The 20795-nt window shown below is 57.1% G+C and overlaps 1 protein-coding gene across 3 annotated transcripts; it reads right to left on the bottom strand.

Moving 5' to 3' along the window:
• Positions 1–5727: 5727 nt before the first annotated feature.
• TPRA1 (transmembrane protein adipocyte associated 1) lies at positions 5728–17797 on the bottom strand. Of its 3 annotated transcripts, none has more exons than XM_037524280.2 (11): positions 17767–17797; positions 12335–12457; positions 12021–12153; positions 10056–10142; positions 9865–9937; positions 9676–9755; positions 9072–9182; positions 8894–8954; positions 8600–8702; positions 8421–8501; positions 5728–7333 (listed from the first exon to the last, which is right to left on the bottom strand). In XM_037524280.2, exons 2-11 carry the CDS (start codon positions 12454–12456, stop codon positions 7090–7092), a joined length of 1095 nt encoding a protein of 364 aa, XP_037380177.1. In that variant the 5' UTR covers position 12457; positions 17767–17797; the 3' UTR covers positions 5728–7089. The 3 variants fall into 3 exon arrangements, with proteins under 3 accessions (XP_037380177.1, XP_037380187.1, XP_037380197.1); XM_037524290.2 differs by lacking the exon at positions 17767–17797 and adding an exon at positions 17257–17288; XM_037524300.2 differs by lacking the exon at positions 17767–17797 and adding an exon at positions 17221–17243.
• Positions 17798–20795: the final 2998 nt, after the last annotated feature.

Raw genomic sequence — 20795 nt, 5'->3', positions numbered from 1 at the left:
TATGGGAAAGTTCCTCAAACAGAAGAGGGACAATTGACAGCACTGGATTTTTTCATGCTTCACCCCTCCTCCTTCTTCCTACCCAGAAGCAGGTAGGACAGAACTGCCGGAGCTGCAGCAGCCATCTTGTGACCATGAGGCTCCCTTGAGGAAGGAAGCCAAGGCTGAGCTAGCAGAGCATAAAGGTGGATATCGTGTATTTCTGCACCAGCCCTGGACTGCCACCCCCGACTTCACTTCATCAGGGAAAAACGACCCCCTTTATTTAAGCCACTTGGGTCTAGGTCGTGCCTACTTCACAGCAGAGTGGCCTCGTGCACCCACGGCTCCCCAAGCAAGCTCTGTACACGCTGCCTATCAACGCAGGTGCCCCAATTGCCTTACTTACTAATCTTCTTCTGCTCTCTACCTCTCCATAGTCTGCATGTTGAGCTTGCTGAGCCTGCCTTTTTCTTTCTTTCCTCTTGGTGTCAAATAATGAAATTTCAGCACTTAGTCTTGAAAACTCTAAGCTTTCTTATTGCTGGCAAAAGAAATCTCAGCAAGATAAGAAGGCAAAAAATGTTCTTGCTTTCCCAACAGCTGCAAAAACACATTCACTCTTCAGAATCATAAAGACAGTTCCAATAAGTGGTGAATGGAGCATGTGCACACAAAAAAAGTTCACCAGTGTAGATACTGGTGTGAACATGTAAAAGCCCATTCTATTTTCTGTTGGTATCAAAGTGTCTGCAGAAGGGTTATCTCTACAAAGATGGCTTGCAAGACGCCTGCCTTTGGGCCTTGCTGCCACAACCTGGGACGTTATGACCAGCACCCCTCCCAAGGCCTATGGTGGGGGCAGGAGGTCGTAGGCAATCATTTCTCACCCTGATGATAATACTTACTTTGGCTCTGTTATTATCTGGAATTTCTTGGTCAAACCATAAGAGTATCGTGGATACTTGCATGAAGGAAAATATTAACAAAAGCTAAAATGGTATTAGATTTCTTATTTGAACCAAGATTCTTAGAGTCTTACCCTATTTAAATCTACCCTGCTCTACTAGCCTCTGCTCCTAGGTTCCCCTGCCTAGACTGTCCTCCTGTTCCACTCTTCTGCTTTTCTAGAATACCTGCTCATTCTTCTGGTTCACCTGGAGTCTCTGTCTTAGAAAGACCCTGCCTCTGGCAGAGCTGTGCCTCCTTTTTCTTCCCCAGCATCTCCCTGGCAGAACTCCAGTAGCTCCAAGAGAGAGGAGCCACACTCAAACTGGCTTGAACAAAATAGGAGCTGCATTAGCACCTGTGCTGGAAACCTTGGCTGATCCCTACTCAGGCATGGCTGGATCCGGGCACGGGATGATGATTCATTTCTGTGTTCCTTTTCCAGTCTCTGTTGTGTCCCAGGATGGCTTCTTCCTCAGAGAAGTTTCACCAAGGGGGTAGCAGCAATCCCAGGACCACATTCCACCAGTTCAGCCGTCCCTGAAGAAAAAGTCTTGCTCTCCTGGTCCCAAAACAGCTTAGCGATTCTGATCGACTCGGTCAAGTGTCATGTGCATCCCTGAGCCAATTGCTGCAGCTGCTCATGGGTTAGACCTGGGCACGTGCCCTCCCTCAGGGTGCTGGGGGCCCTGAGTAGACTCGGGGGGGCAGTACACAAAAGGAAAGGGGGATTCTTATCAGAAGACTGAGTTGGCACAAAAGACCATACAACGGGAAGCTGTCATCTGTTTTCTTGTCTGCCTACTGTGTCTAGACCACCAAACACAGCCTGGCACACAGTAGGTGCTCAGTAAATGTTTGCAGAATGCCATGAGTGGGAAGCACAGTCTGGGAGATGACATCTATCTCGATGGCACGTTTCAGAATTGCCTACCTTTTCTTTAATTGTTTTAAATATCATGTAAGCCCGTGGCCATCTCTGTCTATGAGGATGGGGAGAGTCAGTGTTGGCAAAGACCAGGAACCTTCCAGAAGGCACTTTCACAGCAGTGGCATCCATGACTAGATGGGGTGCTGCCACCACCAACTGAGTGTGGGGTCAAGAGTTTCCAGGGCCAGCCGGCAGCCCCCACAGTGGAGTCCTCACTGTAAGCAGTGGGCTACCTGGAGAGCCCCAGCCCACGGGAAGGGCTGGCTCCTAGAAGCAGTCTCAGATTTTCCACCTCAAATCAGGCCTACCTGCCCCAGAATGCCGCTGGGCCCCGGCCAAGTGGAACTGATTCGACATCCCAGGGCCCGGAGCACCTAATGCCATGGCGCGACGGGAGCCCGGCATTAAGCGCTCTTCACAGCGGGTGACTGGGTCTTGATTTGCTGGATGCGTTCAGCTGAGTCACTGTCTCCAAACAATATGAGAAATAAAACACCGGCCACGCTCCGGCAACCAGAGGCGCCTCCTGATCTTCTGGGCCAATTACACGGGCCGCTCCCCACAAGAACCCCCTGCAGCCCAGGAAGGTCCGGCTGAGAAGCAGGGTGGACACCCTGATGGAGAAGCTGCTCAGCACCTGGCCCTGCCCAGAATGGGGTTCCCGGCTTTATAGAGGCCAATGAGGCATGATCCTCGAGGCCAGATTACAGGTGGAGAAACTGAGGCACAGAGAGCAAGGACACCCCCCCCGCCCCCCTCCAAGGTCACATGAAAAGAAAGAGGGACTGGGGACCACTTGTTTCTCCAAACCCAGAGGGTGTGTATGCTGGACCCAGCTCAGTCATAAAATGAACAGGGGGTCTCTCGGAACCCTCCCACACCGTCCTTTGGGGGGTTCTCTGCATTGGCAGTGACTGATTCTACCCAAAGTGACACATGCCACCTCTACTCACGTTGCATTGCCAAGGTAAGTCCTGTGGCCATTCTCCTCCTCAAAGGGGAAGTGACGTACAACCCCAGCGTCCCACGGCGCGTCCAGGAGACAAGCAGAATATGTACGCAGCCCGAAGGATTCTGTGCATGCCAGCCCACAAACCTACCCATGACTTTCCGGAATGTTCCTACTTCCTACTCGGACTTAAATCTGCAGAGTGGGTGGAAGATTTCACTGCATTCTTGGGGATTTTCTGTTTCATCCGTGAATCTGAGCAAGGTCCCAGGATCTTGCAGTGTCGGGATGTCAGATCATCGATGTCATTTATTACTGGCTAAATTGTGTCCCCCAAAATCCTTATGTTGAAGCTCTACCCCCAGTACCTCGAATGTGACTATATTTGGAGATAAGCCCTTCAAGAAGTAACCAAGTTAAAATGAGCCCTCTAGGGTGTACTCAATCCAATCCTACTGGTGTCCTTATAAGAGGAAATTTAAGGCCACCCAAGGCCTCAGAGGTGCGCATGCTCAGAGGACAGGGCAGGTGAGGACACACAAGCAAGCCCAGGAGAGGCCTCAGGGGACACCACCCCTGCCAGCACTTTGGTCTTGGACTTCTAGCCTCTGGAACCTGAGACATATGTTTCTGTGAGTCTGTGATACTTGTTATGGCAGCTCGAACAGATAAGACACCCTTGGGCACTGTTCGCGCACTAAGATCACCAGGGTTCCTGGCTGCGAGGACCCACACATGGCAGGACCTTTGCAATAACAGAAGCTCCTGTGTCCAGGGTCTTCCTCTCTAAACTTGCAAGGGTGCCATTCCACTGGATCCCCAAATCTTACGGACACACAGACTTCATGCCCAAGGGAACCCCATCTGTTACTTTTCTTTCTTTCTTTTTTTTTTCTTCTAAATGTCCTCTGCAACCCCAGGCACTTGACAATGGAGTTAGGAAGTTGGCCACAAGCTTCAGGAGTCCATGGGCACAGAAGCCCAGGATTAAACTCCCACTGGCTTGGAGGGAGAATGAAGTTCCAGAAGGAAAATCACAAATCAGAATCTCAAAATATTAACTCCTCTTCCTCAAATGAGCCCTTGAGGGACAGAGCATGACCCGGAGTTTTCTCTTTGAATTTTACCATCCCAAAGTCACCTCATGGTCCAAGATGGCTGCTAGAGATTCAGCCATCACATCTGCATCCCAGGAAGCAGGAAGGAGAAACACAGGAGGATAGAAGAGTAAATCTCCTAGCTGAGTCAGCTCCCTGTAAACAGCCTCTTCTAAAGAAAATGTCAGCCTTCTGCTAATATCCCATTGACCAGAACTTAGTCACATGAGGGAATGCAATGGAGGTGGGGAAATGTCACCTTTTACCTGGGTGCTTCACCGATCCATAAAACCTTTGGGTGCACTAGAAGAATGACTATGTGTGACCTGTGTCTCATGAGGAAACTGAGGATCAGAGAGAAGACTAACTTGCTCAAGGTCCGTCGTCCTTGAGCAGTTAGCAAGTGAGGAGGTGAAATAAGAGCTTGAGCCTCATGTGGTTCCAGAAGCCCCATCCTGGCCATTCCTCTACACGATACCCGTTCCTACCAGACACAGCACAAGAGATGCTGTCCTAGTGGAATAGGCATAAGCGGGGCTTCGCAGGAAGATGGAAAATTTGAATAGCACACAGTGTCAGGGAGGCTATGCTGAGAGGAGTTAAAATCAGCATAGTCTTCTTGAAGGTTTGCGATTCATTTCAGGTTCCGCTGGAAGAGAACGATCCGAAGTGATTTAAACCTTCAAAAAGCTGTCTGAAGGTAAGGTAAGGGCTACTGTGGTTGTACCAGTCAGGAACATGGGCTCTTTCTATCTTGTTGCTCTGCCATGTGAGCCTTCCACTCCGACACTACTCTGTGACTCAAGATGGCTGCTACCACTCCAGCCGTCACAGCCACATCCCAGTTAGCAGGAAAGAGCAGAGCCTATCCTCTGCACATACACTTCCGTCCCATTGGCCAATACTTAGTTAAATAGCCACATGCACCCTCAAGGAAGGCGGGAATAAAACAGAGTCTTTATTCCAGGCAGCTATGTACCCAGTTAAGAACAAAACCAAAAAAAAAAAAAAACAAAAAACCAGGGCTTCTATGACAATGGAAGGAGAGAACACACGTCGGAGGGCAGCTATTAGGCTCTGCCAGAAAACTGTGTGTCTAATTAAAACTAATTAAGACTGTGTGCTCCAGCAATTCCACTCGCATGGGTTACCGAAAGCAAATTTATAATGGTTTTTATTGCTGCCTCGTTATTACAAACTTTGTTGGAAGGGAAGCCCCTCCCGAGGAGATGGTTCAATAAATTACCACTGCAGGCGGCAGCCAGGTGAGGCTGCTCGCCCAGCCTGACAGGGAAGGGCCCCAAGACCCACTGTCAAGGGGGGAAAACAAATGAAAGGTTGGTCCTCAGACCAGGGGTGGCACTCAGGGCGTGTGCTCACAGCAGGCGCTCCCTGGGGGCTAGGGGGAGCGTGGGGGCTGGTGCTTCAGGGAGGGGATGGGGGACCAGCAAGGGGGAGATCAGCGGGCACCATGTGGAGTTGCCTTTTGTTTTAGGTTTTGCCATGCGCATATATTAGCTGTTTTTTTTTTTAAAACAAAAAAGCAAAAAAAAAAAAAATTTTAAAAAACAGAACAAGCCCCAGGTTTCCAGTCTCTTTTCTTCTGTCCACACCCCCTGCCGACCCAGCTGCTTGGGCGAAAATGGCACCAAGCAAGCCCTGCTGTCACTGTGGTGACTGAACGGCTGCAGATACTGAGCCCAGCTCCAGACTTGACTGTCAAATTCCCCCGCCTGACCCCCCAACACTGGCCCTGCTTAGAATCTCCCTGACCCCCCCAACACTGGCCCTGCTTAGAATCTCCTGCAGGCTCCCCTCCCGTCTGATAGGCCTCAGCAGAAGCTGTGAGGTTGCAGCAAAGCGGGACACTTGGGAGAAGCCCCTGGCAGCTGGTGTCCCCCGGCCGCGTGGGAGTCCAGCTCACTGGCTGTACCTTTCACGGGGCAGCGTCCAGGCCCTGAGACAGCCCTCGGGCCCTGGACACGGGAGCTGACATGGCCACCGCAGTCGCAGCCACGTTGGAACTGGAGCTCCCTCTGACAGTGGGGTCATAAAACTGACCACTCCCTCTTGCCTCTGGCTGCCCCCACATCCCAAGCCAAACCTGGAGGGCAGCGATGTGGCCACGTGGAACCTCTCCTGTTCATGAATTACCAGCTCAGGGCTTTGTTCTGACTTAGCCCCATTTCCAGCCTTTATAAATGTCATCCCCCAGAACCTGATCTCCTGAGTGCCTACCGTGTGCAGGGCACGAGCCTGCGGCTCGAAGCAATCCCAGTTAGCATCACTCTTCTATCCCACAGGTCAGCAACTCACACTTACTGCCTCCCAACCCTTAGGAAAACCTCTGCAGCCGGCATTCTACCCATTCCACAGACGGTGACACTGGGGTGCGGGAAAGGGAGAGGCTGGCACAAGGGGCCCAAAAAGGATGGAGCTGCAGGACTCATTCCCTACCCCATGCTCGTCAGCGGGGCGGGAGAGGGGTAACCAGAGCTCTCCTTTCCTTATCTGTCTCCTCCACTCAAACAGGGGCCCCGTGGCAGGAAAGGCTGGGGCCCCATTCTCTCCACTCCCCGGCAGCCACCCAGGGCCTGAGCACCGGCCAGTGTGCTTCGGCTGTGCAAAGGAGCCCTGAGCCTCCCGGGGCTCAGGAGGTGGGGAGATGTGCTAGGACCTAAGAGTGAGGACTTCGGGCTCTTGAAAGGGACCAGCCCAGTGCTCCTGCAGCCCCTCCACAGCGACTCCTGCTGCTCCTTTGCTTTTTATTAAAAAATAGATCAAGAAAATATACACACTTCAGCCCACCTGCCAAAGTGGGCTTTGAAGAGGCCGAAGCGCCATGGGGACGGGACAGAGGACGAGGAGGGCCAGAGCAGTTCCGGTGCCAGGCTTTGGAGAGCCGTGCCCTCAGCCAGCCAGTCAGGCCTGGCCCTGGAAGGTCAAAGTCTGGGCCACGTCACTGAGCAGGGCAAGAGCAGGTAGAAAGGGGAGCAGCTAGAGCAGAGGTGGCCTGGGGCGACCGGAGGGCAGGCAGAGGTCTCCAGACGCTGGAGGCAGACAGGGCCCGCCTCCACAGAAGGTCCCGTCCCTACGGTCCTCCGCCAGGAACTCTGTGCTCCCAGACCTCCTCTCCAGTCTGTTCTCCACAGGCCTAGCAGGCCGTGCGGCCGGGGCGGCCGCGATCACGCGTTGATGGCCTTCCAGCGCTCGCTGTCCGTGCTGTTAATGCTGCCGGTATGGCAGGGCATGGAAGCGACGTCGTCCAGGTAGGCCACCCCACCGGCAGAGTCAAACTGGGTGCTGGCCGCCCCCGCCGCCTCGAAGCCCTCCCGCCGGGCCACGGCATAGGGCTGGGGCAGGTGCATGTCTGGCTCCTCGGTCTCGTCCACTTGGCATTTGTAGGAAAAGAGGATCTTGGGCTCCGAGCTGGTGGGACAAGAATGGGGCCCCACTGTAGTCAGGAAAGGCCTTGTATCCCTGGGCACCGAGGCCACTGGACACAGAAGGAAACTCGATAATGGCGACTAAGGCCCTCGAGAGGGCCCCTCACTTGGACATGTCTTAGAATCAGGCCCCTTCCCTCTGGCCGTGTGAGCCCGGCAAGGTCTCCCGGGGCCATTGCGGGTAAACAGTAGGCCAGGCCAGGACCCGGGCAGAGTGCTCCACAACTGTGACCGCTGCCTCTGCAGCTCTGTGGCGGCCCCTTTGCTCTGACCCGGCCCCCCAATTCTCAGCATAACTCTCCGAGGGGGAAGCAGTACTGCCAACTTGCAAAGAGCCGGAAGCCAGGCTCACACGTGCAAGTCACACCTGACCAGGCAGGGCTGGGGTTCAGTCCAGCCCTTCCCCACCCCACCCCCAATACCTTCTCCGGACTTGAGCACATGGCAGGGGGAAGGAGGCAAAAGGCAAAATGCCTATTTCCATCTAAGCAGAGGCCCCGGTCCAGTCTTTCCCATCCGTCTCCCTGACACACCTCCAAACACTACTGTGCACAAAGTGTACCCCGCCCCAGGCTCCAAACACACGGGCCTCCCCCGCTGCTCCTCTCTCAGTGCTCCCAGCTGGAATACCGGCTCTGCAGCGTGTCTACTAGCCCCTGGCGGCCGGCCAGCAGTGCCCAGCACAGTGGGTGCCCAGCACAGTGGGCGCTCAGGCAGCTCGCTAAGATCGCGCTCATCTATTCCGAAAGAAAAAACAGCAGGTGCAGTATGTGTGCACAGCCCCCTTGGGGGGAAAGTGTACATGTGTGTTGCGTTTATGGTGTATATTCATTCCTGTGAGTGTGTGTGCGTGGTCCGTGCAGACACGCATCTCACCGGGCCGGAGGGAGCCTGGGCTGAGCGGCCGCTTGCCCACGCGCAGCGCGCAGGAAGGCGCGGCTCTGCCAGCAGCCACGCGGGGGCGCCCGCGACCCTTGAAATTCCAGGGAGGGCTGGACCAGGCTCCGACCCTGCCCACGAGCCCTGCCCACTGCCCATGAGCCCTGCGGCTCCCCTGTCAGGGGACTCACCCGAAGAAGCCCCGCAGGAAGGCCACGTAGATGAGAGGCGCGAAGAAGCTGAAGTAGAGAAACGTGGTGGCGTCTACACAGCTGGAGACAGGGGAAGGAGGGGCGGTCAGGGCAGGGCTGCCCCTCCCACTGCCCACAGCCCTGCCCCTCACGGGGCCAGCCGTGCCCTGCCCACGTACCAGAGCCCCTCGATGATGTCCGCGCAGAGCAGCGCACTCCCCAGCCCCTGCAGCAGGTTGAGCAGCGCCAGGATGCCCGCGTACACATAGAAGCTCCTCCGCGCTGGGGGTTGGGGGGCAGGTCGTGAGGTTCGGCCCTCACCCTTCACCCTCCGTGTACCACCCGGGTCCCCTCCGATTCCCCTCGGAGGCTTCCTTCCCTCCGCCCCAGGTTTCTCCAGCTCCAAACCACAGTGGCCTAAACAGACCCCCTCCCTGCGCCCAGCCCCAGCCTGGCGCCTGCCAGCTGCTCACAAGGCAGGGAGATGCGCTCCTTCAGCGGGGTCTTGGGGAGCACGACCACCAGAGAGTAGACCTGCAGAGACAGAGTGGGCTGAGAGGGAAGCAGGGAGCACCAGGCCCAGGATTATTAATACCAGGACCTCCCCGGCCCTCCGGTGCCCAAGCAGGGGAGCCCCAACCCGAGTCTCACCAGGAAGAAGAAGCAGGAGCTGACCAGCCAGAACTGGCGCCCCCCATGCCCGTAGATGTTGAAGTCCTCAGCAGACAGGTGGGCATCGGGGTACAGGATCTCCAGTGTCCCCTACAGAGGTAAGTGGGAGGTTCCCGGGATCCTGCCACATGTCCACAGGCCCAAGCACAAGTCCCCTGGCTCTCCTCCACACCAAGCCTGCTCCAGCCTGCTCTCTGGCCGCGTCCTGCCCACCTAGACCCACAGCAGCTCAGCCGTGGGGCGGGGCAGAGCTGGGCAAGGGGCAGCCTTCACGCAGTCTAAGAAAGGGGCCTCTGGATGCACGGCTTGGTGTGGCTGCAGATCTGCCTTTCCCCACTTGAGCTGCTCATCAAAATGGTAGGTTTGGGCACCGCCTACCCTGAACTGGATCAGAACCGGGGGGTCCTGGACCTGCCTTGTTAACAAACAACCACAGGTGAGTGCTTAGCTACACCTAAAGTTGGAGAACACTGCCCGACAAACATTCCAAGCCTGACCGGGGAGGCAGTGGATGCTAACCCTTGCTGACCATCCCCCACCTCCTCCAGGGAGCCACCAGGGCTGCATGACCCTCGCCCCTTACCTGGGTGACAGAGTAGGCCAGGGACAGCACTGTGGTGATGGCCAGCACCCGCTTGATGCTTGACTTGCTCTCCAGGTGACCTGGAAGAAATGTGCTGGTCAGTCAGCAGGAGCCAGCCAAGTGGCCGTGGTGGGGTCGGCCCCTACCAGGGAGGGGCAGGGACACTACTGGCCCCAGCAGCACACGCACCAAAGGCAAGGCCCAGGATGACCACACTCAGCTCGATGGCCAACAGGAAGAAGCGAGTGATCTCCCACAGGATCTGGACACAGAGTGGGCAGAACGTCAGCCTGGGGGCCCAGTGGCCCCTCTCCCTGGCGCCCAGTACCCTGCCCCCACCTGGCCTCCCCATCCTCCCTTGTCACCAGGCCCAGTCACACCTTATCAGCAACAGTTGCAGCATTCGAAGAGCTGACGGTCATGGACACCACGGCCCGGGCAATGCCCACCAGGGCCACCACGAACACCTGGTGGGCAAGAGGGGGGATGGAATCCAGGAACAAGACCTCTAGGCAGCGAAGGGATGGAGATCCACATCCACATCTGCAGGAGCACCTGGCCCTCCCCTCTGGGGCCTCAGTGTCCTGGCTATACTGCCAGCCTGGGTGCGCAGGGGTGCCACGGTGGAGCCTGACTGCCTGGGTTCAAATGCCAGCTCCACCATTTCTTGCCACTGGGACCCGGGCAAGTAGCTGTGCCTCAATTTCCTCATCTATGAGATGGGACAAAAATCACACCCTCTGCATTTGATAATTGACAGGATCAAATTGGGTGGAATCACACAGCAGAGGGGTGCCTGGAGCTCAGTAAGGGCCGGGTGCCTCAGTATCGCCATCTAACTGCTGTAATCCAGAGACACATGATTCAGGGGGTCTGACTCCACTACCAGGGGTGGGAAAGTGAAAGTGAGAGCCAGAACAAGAGGGGCAGCCACTAGGAAAGAATGCTGAGGGGATGCAGGCCCGGAGCCACCTAGTGCAGGAGGCTGAGCCCCTGAATCCAGCCATGCCTGAAGGCCTGGGACTTGTCAGTTTCTCCATTAACACTTCCCTCTGGCTTCTCTAAGTTTAAGTTTGGTTTTTTGTCACATACAAACAGAGTCATACACACTCTGTCCTCTGTGCCATGAAAACTGTGTCCAAGCCTTGGGGAGGCTGACACCGTTCAGCAGGTCAGGCCGCAGAAGCAACCACCCAGGTCTATGGGATGCCAAGTCCCGACTGGGCAGCACTGTGCCTGCTGTCTCGCTCAGGGGCCAAGGGTTGCCTCATGCTAAAGCAGATCCAGCTCTTGTCACAGAGGAGGGCACTGAGGCACAGCAAGGCCAAGCCACTGGTGGAGATCACTCAGCACGGCTGGAGCGTGGGTCCCGGGCCCCTCCTCTCTGCCCACACCCCCCAGAAATGTACAACAGGTTCTTAATATCTATTGACTGAATACCCAATGAGTAAATGGTCAGAGAGGCCGTGGGAGAGAGCAGATAAGAAAGTGCATTCCTGCATGCCACCTCCTCACTGGAAGGATCCTAGAGCCTCCACCAGTGGCCCTCACCTCTCCTGCCCACTGCCTACGCCTCACATTGGGGATTCTGAGCCCGGCCACAAAGGGGGACCAGGGGCTCTCAGCTCTTAGGTGGTGGTACCTAAAATGCACAGAGAGGAGAGAACTTGGGTTCCCAAGGAAGGGGGCAGGACAGGTTGCACTGGAACCCAGCCCAGGGCCCATTTCACCCTCAGCCCTGATGGCTCCTCCAGACAACACACCCAGGACCATGGGGTGACGCGAGCTCTCTCAATAGGCAGAACCTGCTCCTCAGGGGTCTCACAGAATGTGTAGGGAGCGGTAGATAGACAGAGACAGACATAGAGGCTGAAGTAGGCATTTTTTCCCACCCACCATCTGTCTAGTAATGGTTCCCCAAGTTTCTTCTCCAGTTTCCCCCCAAACCCTCCTCCATATGATCTGAGCTGACCCCACCCTCCAAGCTCCAAAGCAGTTCTTTTCTGCTAGCCACAGTGATCAGCTCTGGGATAAACACAGGATCCAAGATGGGTCAATCAGAGGGGATCCAGTCTGCACTGGGACCATCAGGAGAGAATTGCTCTCGGCTGGAGCTGGCAGGGAGATGGGATGTTAGCGCAAAGCACCATGTGTCACAGATAGCAGAGCATTCATCTGAGATAAGACAGAAGAGATCAGAGAGGCAGAGTCCCGATGACATCATTGAATTCCCCGGATCCAGCCATACCTGAAGCTGGTTTTCATTACTGAGACAGTCAGTCCTCCCTTTCATTGCATAAGCCAGTGGGAGTTGAGTTTTCTGTCACCAATCGGAGAGAACTCACCAGGATATAGAAGGTGATAAAAATGGGGCTGGAGGTGACACGGATCTTGGCTCGGGCCAACGGAAGCTTCCAGAGCAGGAAGATGAAGAAAAGCACATTGGGGATGAGCAGCAAGAGATCCCAGTACCGAACCCTAGCAGATAGGGACAGAAGCCAGCTCACTGGTAAGGTTGTATTTGCCCCTCTCCCCGCCAACCCTGAATACTGACACCTACACACACACACACACACACACACACACACACACTCACACATACTGCAGGAAAACCCACGCACATACCACCCGCCTGCCCCACAGGCTGTGCCTTCCTCACCTAGAGGTGCCGATGTCCTCATAAAGCAGCAGCAGACAGCGGTGCGGCACGCTGATGTTGGCGGCTGGGTGTGGGGGCCTCGAGGTGGTCCCGTTGGCCCAGATCTCCTCCAGGGCATCCATCCTGTCAGAGCGGGAGCCACCACATTAGCAGTGCAGGGACTGTGTGCCCTGGGCTGCCTCTGGGTCTCAGACCCCCAGTGAAGCACCAAAGGGGCTGCACACAGTGGGTCTGCAGGCTGTACTCCCACAACGGCGGGAGAAAAGATGTGGCACTCCTATGCATGTCACAACTCAGCCCCCTGCCAGGACCCAGCCCTTCATCTCAGGTTGACTTGTGATCCCAAAAGTGTCCCCAATTATTGAGCCTATCCTGCATGCCAGGTGCAGCAACACAGCTCGTCACTTCCCCAATCAGTCCCTCCAGCCCCTGGGGCCCTGGGAGCAGAGGGGAGCTGGGGTGTTGGGAGCTTGTCTCTGGATCCAGGTCCCAGCCTGCCCCTTTCTTCTTGGTGGCCCAGTGTCCTCTGACCCCTGGAATGGGGGTAACAATAGTGTCTGGAAGGTTGTAGTGAAATCTAAATAAGAGATGTGATGCACAAGTGACGTCCTCAGTGACTCTGAGCTGCAGTTCCCACCCTCCCTACCTGTGCAAAACCGACTTGGAGGCCAAGTGACCTGTACGTGCATGCACAGCTGCCAAGTGCAGAGCTGCATTGAGGGCACCTCAGGAGGCCCTCAAGCCCTTGGCACCCTCTACTGTCGCCCTAGGAAGGCAGGTGCAGAGGCAGAGGGCACCACACTGCGCCTGGAAGAGGCCCAGATGGTGTGCGAGGGAAGAGGAGTCCCTGCGGGGGGAGGTGGGGCTGCTGGGCATCAAGGGGTCAGCTCCCAGGCCAGACAGTCTGAGAATGAGAGGCAGCTCAAGCGTCAAACCTGGAAGGCTGGAGAGCTGCTGGGCCCCGGGACAACCGAGTCAGGAAGAGTAGAGCAAGAAGACGGGGGCTCCTGCACCAGTCCCGCAGGCAGGCGAGAGAGCATGGAAACTCGATCAGAGGGAGCAGCGGGAGGGGAGGGGTTGGGGATACCTCTGGGGGGCTGGCCAACAAGGCAGCCAACAGACACATGCGGGCAGGGACGAGAGCAAGGCAGGCTGATGGCGGGGCCTGCTGTGGGCTATCTGACAGCTGTGAGGCAGGCCCTGATGGTGTCCCCACCACACACTGCCCCCCCCCCTTTTCCTTGCTAAAAAGTGCCCATTTTGTTCCAGGACCTTCTATGATGCTCCACTGACCCAGTAGTGTTCCTTCGTGGCACCAGCACCAGGAGCTGAATCTCAATTAACGTAAGCCGTGCTTTTGGGGTCGGGGTGGTATAGTGCAGTATCAGCCATGCAGCAGGGTACAGGGGTGCGCCAGTTTGACACAGGGACTATGGGCTTGCAGGAATCAGGGTCCAGGACTGCCAACCACCCTGCCCTGCACGGGACAGTCCACCGAATTCACACCAGCCCTTCCCTCTGCCGCGTTCCTCCGTGGACAAGTTCTGGTCAGAGCAGAGAAGGGACCTATTGTTCCCTGCGCTGGTGGCTGGTTTAGGCCAGGGCACCCGACACCTGACACACAAGTCTCCTGGGGAAAGTGTCCCTCCCTGACCACCAGACACTGTCACCAGACTCTCCTCTGCGCCTGTATGTGAGGTCTGAGATGGGCTCTCTGGCCACCCTGCACCCACAGAGAACCAGGCCACCGCCCGGGGCCTGGAGGGCTCAGTTGGCAGGGGGTGCGCAACACCACTCCCCGCCCGCAAAGCAAAACTTGTGGTGCTAGCAGCCCAAACAGCTCTGGCCTAGTACAAAGTATCAAGCAGCCCCAGCAGAGGCAGGGTTGGGATGCAGACCAAGCACCCAGCACCCAACAAGGAAGCTGAGGGGCCCCTTGTGGCAGCGAAGCCATGGGGATGAGCAGGGGCTGGAGGTGGGAGGAGCATGTTAGACGTCCAGAGCTGAGACACCAGTGGAAACAAGCCTGGAGACAGAGCTTCCGGCGAGCCCTTGGGTCAGCCACACCTGAAGCTCGTCCTACCCCCTGGACTTCTCAGTTATAAAGGCCAACAAATTCCCTTTTCTGTTTAAGTTAGTTTTTCTAATTCTGCTTTCTCTAACTGACCAGTGAGAAACCTCGGTCTAAAACAGGTTATGGGGCCAAGCACACCCGGGCTGCACTTCTGGCTCTGCCACCCACTCGCTTTGTGTCCTTGGGTGAGTCATTTCCCCTGTAAGTATCACAGGGACAGAACACCTACCCAACCGGGCTGCTGCAAGACCAGAGAAGTACTACAAAGTCACACAGAGGCAACCGCTGCTCTTCTACCCAGAGGGGGGGAGGGGTGGTACAGGAGGTGTGAGCACCACTTGCTGCAGGGTCTGGAGTGGAGGGAGAGCGTCCGGTGCTAATTCCGTAGTAGCAGAGAGCACTCGGAGCCTCCGACCCTATGAGGGAAGTCCTTACACTGTCTGCAGGGTACAGAGCTCAGAGACAAAGCCACATGCAGGCCTGCGAGCCAGCTGTCGCCTCCAGAGCCCAGGCCCCGGTCAGTCACTTGCCAGGTGCCCCTACGCACCTCAGTTTCTCCACTCACACATAGAGGGCCTGGGCTCCATCTGGAGCTGGAGCGGCAGACTTGAGTGTTGTTACCTTGTGGTCCTGACCCAGCGGGACATCTGGGGCTGAGGGTCTGCGTTTCAACACACTCCCAGCTGGTGCCACTGCTCTGTGGTCTGAGAACCACACTTGAGTTATGAGACTGCCCAGACCAGAACTGCCTGTGTGTCACAGCTTGTAAAATAACTAAGCTGTCATAAAAAATAATGACAACGCTCACCTCCTGTGTGCAGACCCAGGGCTGAGTGCTTTACATGTTAGGGAACACACTTAGCACTCACAGCAGCCTCTAACAGAGGGACCATGAGTGACCCCAATATACAGAGGGGGAGGGGAAAGGCACAGAGGGGGTGAGCCTCTCCTGGGCCACCATGGGTGAGCTCCTGGCCTTGGGGGCAGTTACTGGCAGTGACAGAGACCTTAATGGGCGGCTCAGGCTCAGGACACTAGGTGGTGGGAAGCTGGCCAAGGGCAGCAGGAGGAGGGAGTGGGGCCCACACTAGAGGGATGTGGACGGATTCTCAGGGGACGAGTTCTAGGGACGCAGAGTGCCCTGAGCAACCCCTGGCCTCTTGGGACTAAGAAAACTGGGACACACAGTTTCTTCCACCTGGGAGGGTGTTTCCTGACCTCATTAACATTCCAGAGGCTACCTTCCCCCCTACTGCATGGGCCTCCGCCTCTCTATGTCCCTCCCTCCGTGGGTGACCAGCCTGTGGGACAGCATGCCAGCTCAGGTTCTGCAGGCAGTGCCAGGCCTGCTGTGAACCCCTGGATAAAGGCCTTCCCCTCCTTGGAGACAGGCCTTTCCATCTTCCAGCTGCACAATGGGATGGACCAAACCTCACATAGATGGAAACCCCTGGATGAAAATCCCCTGGGGTAAATAATCCCTGGGCAGAAGAGAGAGACTACTTCTTCAATGCTGCTGTAACACACCTCAGTGCCTACAACCTAAAAGGTTGTGGCGCATTTAAATCCTGAAACAAAGCAGGATGAGGAAGACTGCGTAGGACAGAGGCCCAGTCCTTTTGCAGGCTCTTCCCTGTATCTTTCAGTTTTAGGGGGCTGGGAGGTGGGACACTGCTCTAGTGAGGCCACTCCAGGAAACTGCCAGAAACCCAGACTGGAGCTCCCAGGAAGGAGAGCCCTGGACCCCTTTCCTTGGCCTTCAAGGCCCAAATTGATCTGACCCTTTACTCTGACTGTTCCCTTCCGCTCTCTAGCCCCTGGCCATCTCGCTCTCCAAGCTGCTACACTTCTGCCTTCTCAGGACCTCTGTGCTGGCTCTTCTCCCAATGTGTTCTCATCATTCGGGTCACCTCCTCCAGGAAGCCCTCTGGAACTCTCTCTCATGGCTAGCCCAGCCTGCATTTTCTTTCCACCACTGGGCCTCTTCTGAAGTGGCCCTAGCTGGGTAATGTTTGTATTAGTGGCTATCCACCCCAGGGTGCTCCTGACCCTACCCCAAGAATAAGGCCTGCCACAAAATAAGTTCTCAACAAAATGTTCTGATGTGAACAAATGAATCTCCAGTGTGGTGCAGCCAAGCCCCCTGGAGAGTGGGAGGGGATCCCTTGGCCTTCCCCACTGCAAGCAGGAAGGCAAGTCACTCCCCACCCTCCTCCCCAGGGAAGCAGAGTCCTCCAACATAGGAGATGCCCCCAACAACAGTGAAACTACATGCGCTGCATCTCAGCACATGAACAGCACTGCCTGCCCTTTCAGGAATCTGAAGGCCCCGGCACAGCTGGAGGCAGGTCCTGTCCCCCTGCTGGGGCACAGGCCCAGATACAGGGGCTAGAGCTCTTCCTGCACACCACAGCCCCGCTCCAGCGCCACAGCTTCAGAGAAAGTAAGCCTGGTCGCAGTCCCAGTGGGTCCTGGTCCCCCCTTCTCTGGAGTCCTCATACCCCGGCCCTCACCCTCTGAAACATCCCCAAGTGTGTCCTCTGAGGCTGTGTTCTGAGCTGAAAGGGGTCACTCCGGAGGCAGGGGCAGTGCGCCCTGTCCAGCAATGGGGGTGCGGGTCCCACTCACAGGAGATCCTGGATGCACCAGGCTGGGGAGCGGGCGGGGGGGGGGCGGGGGTGCTCCCCGCCAGGCGCGCAGGCCCCTGGACATCCCCGGCGGGTCCCAGCCCGGGCAGAGGCCAGGCGCCCAGCCGCGCGGCGGCGCTTCCTCCAGGCCCAGCTGCGGCAGGAGCGGGCGGGTCCCCTCTTACCTGAGGGCCCCCTCTTACCTGAGGGCCCCCTCTTACCTGAGGGCCCGGGCGGCTCTCAGGCCCCGCCACCGCGGCCACCCACCCGCCGCGACGGCGACCGGCTGCGCCGCCCCGGCCCAGGCCGCGGGACCCAGGCCTCCTGCGCCCCGGAGTGACCGCCCGAGCCCGGAAGGGCCGCGCCAGAGCCGCAGGCGGCCGGCTCCGCGGCGGCGGGGCGCAGGGGCCAGGCCGGGCGGGGGACGCCGTCAGCTCGCCGGGCCCCCGGCCCCCAGGACACCGGGCAGCGCTCAGGCAGCCGCGACCTGGAAGGCAGCGCGTCCTTTTCGTTCAGCCGAAAAACTGCTAAAACATCCACAGTCCCTACTTGCAGCACTCAGGCCCGCCCCCCGCCCCCACTAGCCTATAGGAATGGACTTCCATTGATAAGCGGGCGCCAGCTCCTTGAAAAGAGCCAATCAGACCTCCGAGAGCCCGGGCGGCGCGCTGATCTCTTAAAGAGACGCCGCGGCGGCGCTGCGCGGACGGGGGAGCCGCGGCGTTTCTCACCCGGAAGGCGCCCGGGCCGAGGGTCCGAGCTGCGGGCGCCGCGCCGCTCCCGCCGGCTGTCAGCGGCCGCCGAGGCTCGGCTCGCTCCGGCCAGCCGCCGCCTCCGCCCGGGCCGATCCGCGGCCCGCCCTGCGGGGAGGAGCCTCTGCGGCCCGCCCCCTCGCGTGCCGCCGCCCCGGCGTCCCGCCGCCGCGCGCCGGCCCGGCGACCTCCGGCCGCGGGCGAGGAGGAGGGGCGGGCGGCCGCCCGGGGCGACGCGCCGGCCCGCGGGGCCCCGGCGGCTACTGCGCGCCCTCGGGGTTCGGGCGCCCGTCTCACAGCCCCGCGGGGCGGTGGTCATCAGCCTCGTCTCACAGCCCGGGAAGCCGCGGGCTGGAGGCCGAGCACCTGGCGCGAAGCCGCAGCACAGGAGGGGGGGCCTGGTCGGGGGCGCCCCAACCCTCCTGGCCCCGGGACTGCGAGGATTCCTCGGGCCGCCCCTCGGGGAAGGCTCCACGGACCGTGCCCGCCCCCCGCTCCTGGCACCTCCGCCCGGCCCACTCCTGGCTCCCCTCAAGCCGCCCCTGCCGCCCCCGCGTCTGTCCGCCCGCCCGCCCGCCCGCCCGCCGGCGCCCCTGCTCGGGCCGCGCCCGTGGCCCTTCATGTCACTCAAATCCCAGACCCTGCGGGTCCCAGAGTCTGTTCACAGCCCGGCGGGCTCCTGGGCGCGTGACCTTTTTTTGTTTATTTGATTTCTTCTCTTGGCTGCTTTTTGTCAACTAGAACCACACGTAGGACTTTCCTCATTCTAGACTGTGGAGGACTGGCCTGCCGGGACAACCTCTGTTGAGATCTTTCTCTTCTCCTTAATACCAAATAGTCTGCCTCCCCGCCCCCCCAAGAAATTGTTTCTGTTGAGTATGAAGGTTAAAAACATAATTAAATATAGTGAGATCTGACGATACAGGAAATATAAAGACCTGGAGATCTGTAATTCTCACTCTGCTGAAATAAGTTATGACTAACACCTTCATAAATAAATTTCCAGGATGATATTTTATGATTCACACAACTACGGTCTCTTTTGGATCTATTTCATAAGGTCTGTGTTCTAATGTAGCTAAATACCAAACAAAAAGACCTCCATGAGAGAATAAAATGATGACTTTATGCACGCTCTTTTAAGTATCAGTATTTCTTACATTTTTATAAGACAGACTGACTTCATATTGATCTTTTTTTTAGCCCAATAGAAGTGGCATCATATATACTCCATGAACTTAGATAAAAATCTAACACTTGACACTAAATCTCAGTAAAGCTACTTTTCTTGGTAAAGCAGAAACTTAAAAAAGAGAAAAAGAAAAAGGATATTTCAAGGGATTTCAAGAGGCACTGGGACATTTTCAAGGTAATCCCTTGTATGTGTGACCTCTTCCTTCTTGACCCCCGCTAAAGGGTCTGTCCTTCGATTTCCTTAGGACTCCATCACTCTATCCAGGTTACACGCATTCATTTGCTTCCTAGACTGCAGCTTCCACCCACTAGAACAACTGTCATGAGGCCAGAATCACATTTGCCCTGTTCTCTGCAATGACCCACGGCTGATTTGATGCCTGTTAGAAATTGGAGACACCCACTTAACATAGTAGCCCCAAGATACACACCCCATGGTAACACATGGGGTAGGAAGGATTCTGGGCCTCTTCACCTGGCTTCTGTTCTAAAACAGAAGACGGTGAAGAAGTGAAAATCTGGTGACCATTTGGGACTTGGTTTCTCTGGGACTCTCCCGGCCTGGGGTGAGGATGCACAATTTCTGCATCAGACAGAGCAGCTGAGCTCCAGGCAAAGCCTGCCTGCACCAAGGGCTCTGGGAGTCAAGGTCAGCAACTAGAGTTTCTGCCAGGAAGTTGCATGCATCATCACCCCTGCCCAGCGACTTGCACCACTTCTAACCCCCAAGGGGCAGAAAGCTTCCCTCCTACCATCTGCTAGAAAGGAGAAGTAGACTATCTGGGGCCAGGCCATATGACCACGGGGTAGGGGGTTGCTTAGTCTCACAATGCACAATTCTGCATACTTTGAGTTTGGGGCCCCACATGTAGGTTTCTGTGGGACTTTATTCGTGGGATAACTGAAGGAGTCTATTTCTCCTTGAGGGCAGAGGCAGTGGCATTTTTATCGCAGTGTCCCCCATAGCTCCTGGTCTCCTAAGCCACAATCCTGGAGTCATCCTGAATGCCTCCCTCTTGCTGCCATTTGTCCCCAAGGCCAATGTAAACTCCCTCTCAAGTATTTCTTGCATATTTCCAGTTCTCATCACCACTCCCGGCCCTTCCCTGGGGCCCATCCAGAGATGCCCGGTCACTGCACAAATCACCAGGTGAAGATCACCCAGCTCACCAAGGGCCTGCCCAGCCCATGCTGCTCATAACCAGAGGAAGCACCTCAGCAGCTCCTCCCACCTGTTTCAACTCAGTTTAACGGAGGAATTCTAAAACTCACACCGGCTCTGGGCGCCCCTACTCCAAAGCTTTCTGGCTCTCTTTGGCCCTTTGGATAAAGCTCATGCTCCCCAGGAAGACGTGGAGGCCTTCTGTCACCAGGCTCTGCCGCCCTGTCACTCCCTCCCCAGCAATCACAAGCTGCTTACCCTGAACTAGGGCACTGACTGCGGATGCCCACCCTGTCCTCTCTACATCTTAGTTGTCGACATTCTTTCTCTCGGGAGGTGGCTCCCCGCATCTTTGCACCCCTCAATGAAGAGAACTACCAGAACACCAGATGAGGCCCCGGAGAGGCTCCGATGACGGGAGTGCCCGGCTGAGAGCTGCTGGGCGCTGCAGCGACCGTGCCCTCCGACTGACAGCACAAGGACCTCGGAAAACACGGCTGCGCGGCTCAGCCGCCCCGTCTGCACAGCGGCCGCCGCGAGACCAAGGCCGCGCAGCCGACAGGCGGGGCTGGTCCTCCTCGCCCTCGGCGGCAGCTCGCGCTCCCCGGCTCCGCCCGGGAGGACCGAGCCCGGCAGGGCGCCAGCCCGGCCG

The sequence above is a fragment of the Talpa occidentalis genome, unplaced genomic scaffold (assembly GCF_014898055.3).
Source record: "Talpa occidentalis isolate TD23 unplaced genomic scaffold, MPIMG_talOcc4v2.1 talOcc4.10, whole genome shotgun sequence".
NCBI classification, from domain to species: Eukaryota; Metazoa; Chordata; class Mammalia; order Eulipotyphla; family Talpidae; genus Talpa; species Talpa occidentalis.
This window is presented reverse-complemented; position numbering and strand designations above follow the sequence as displayed.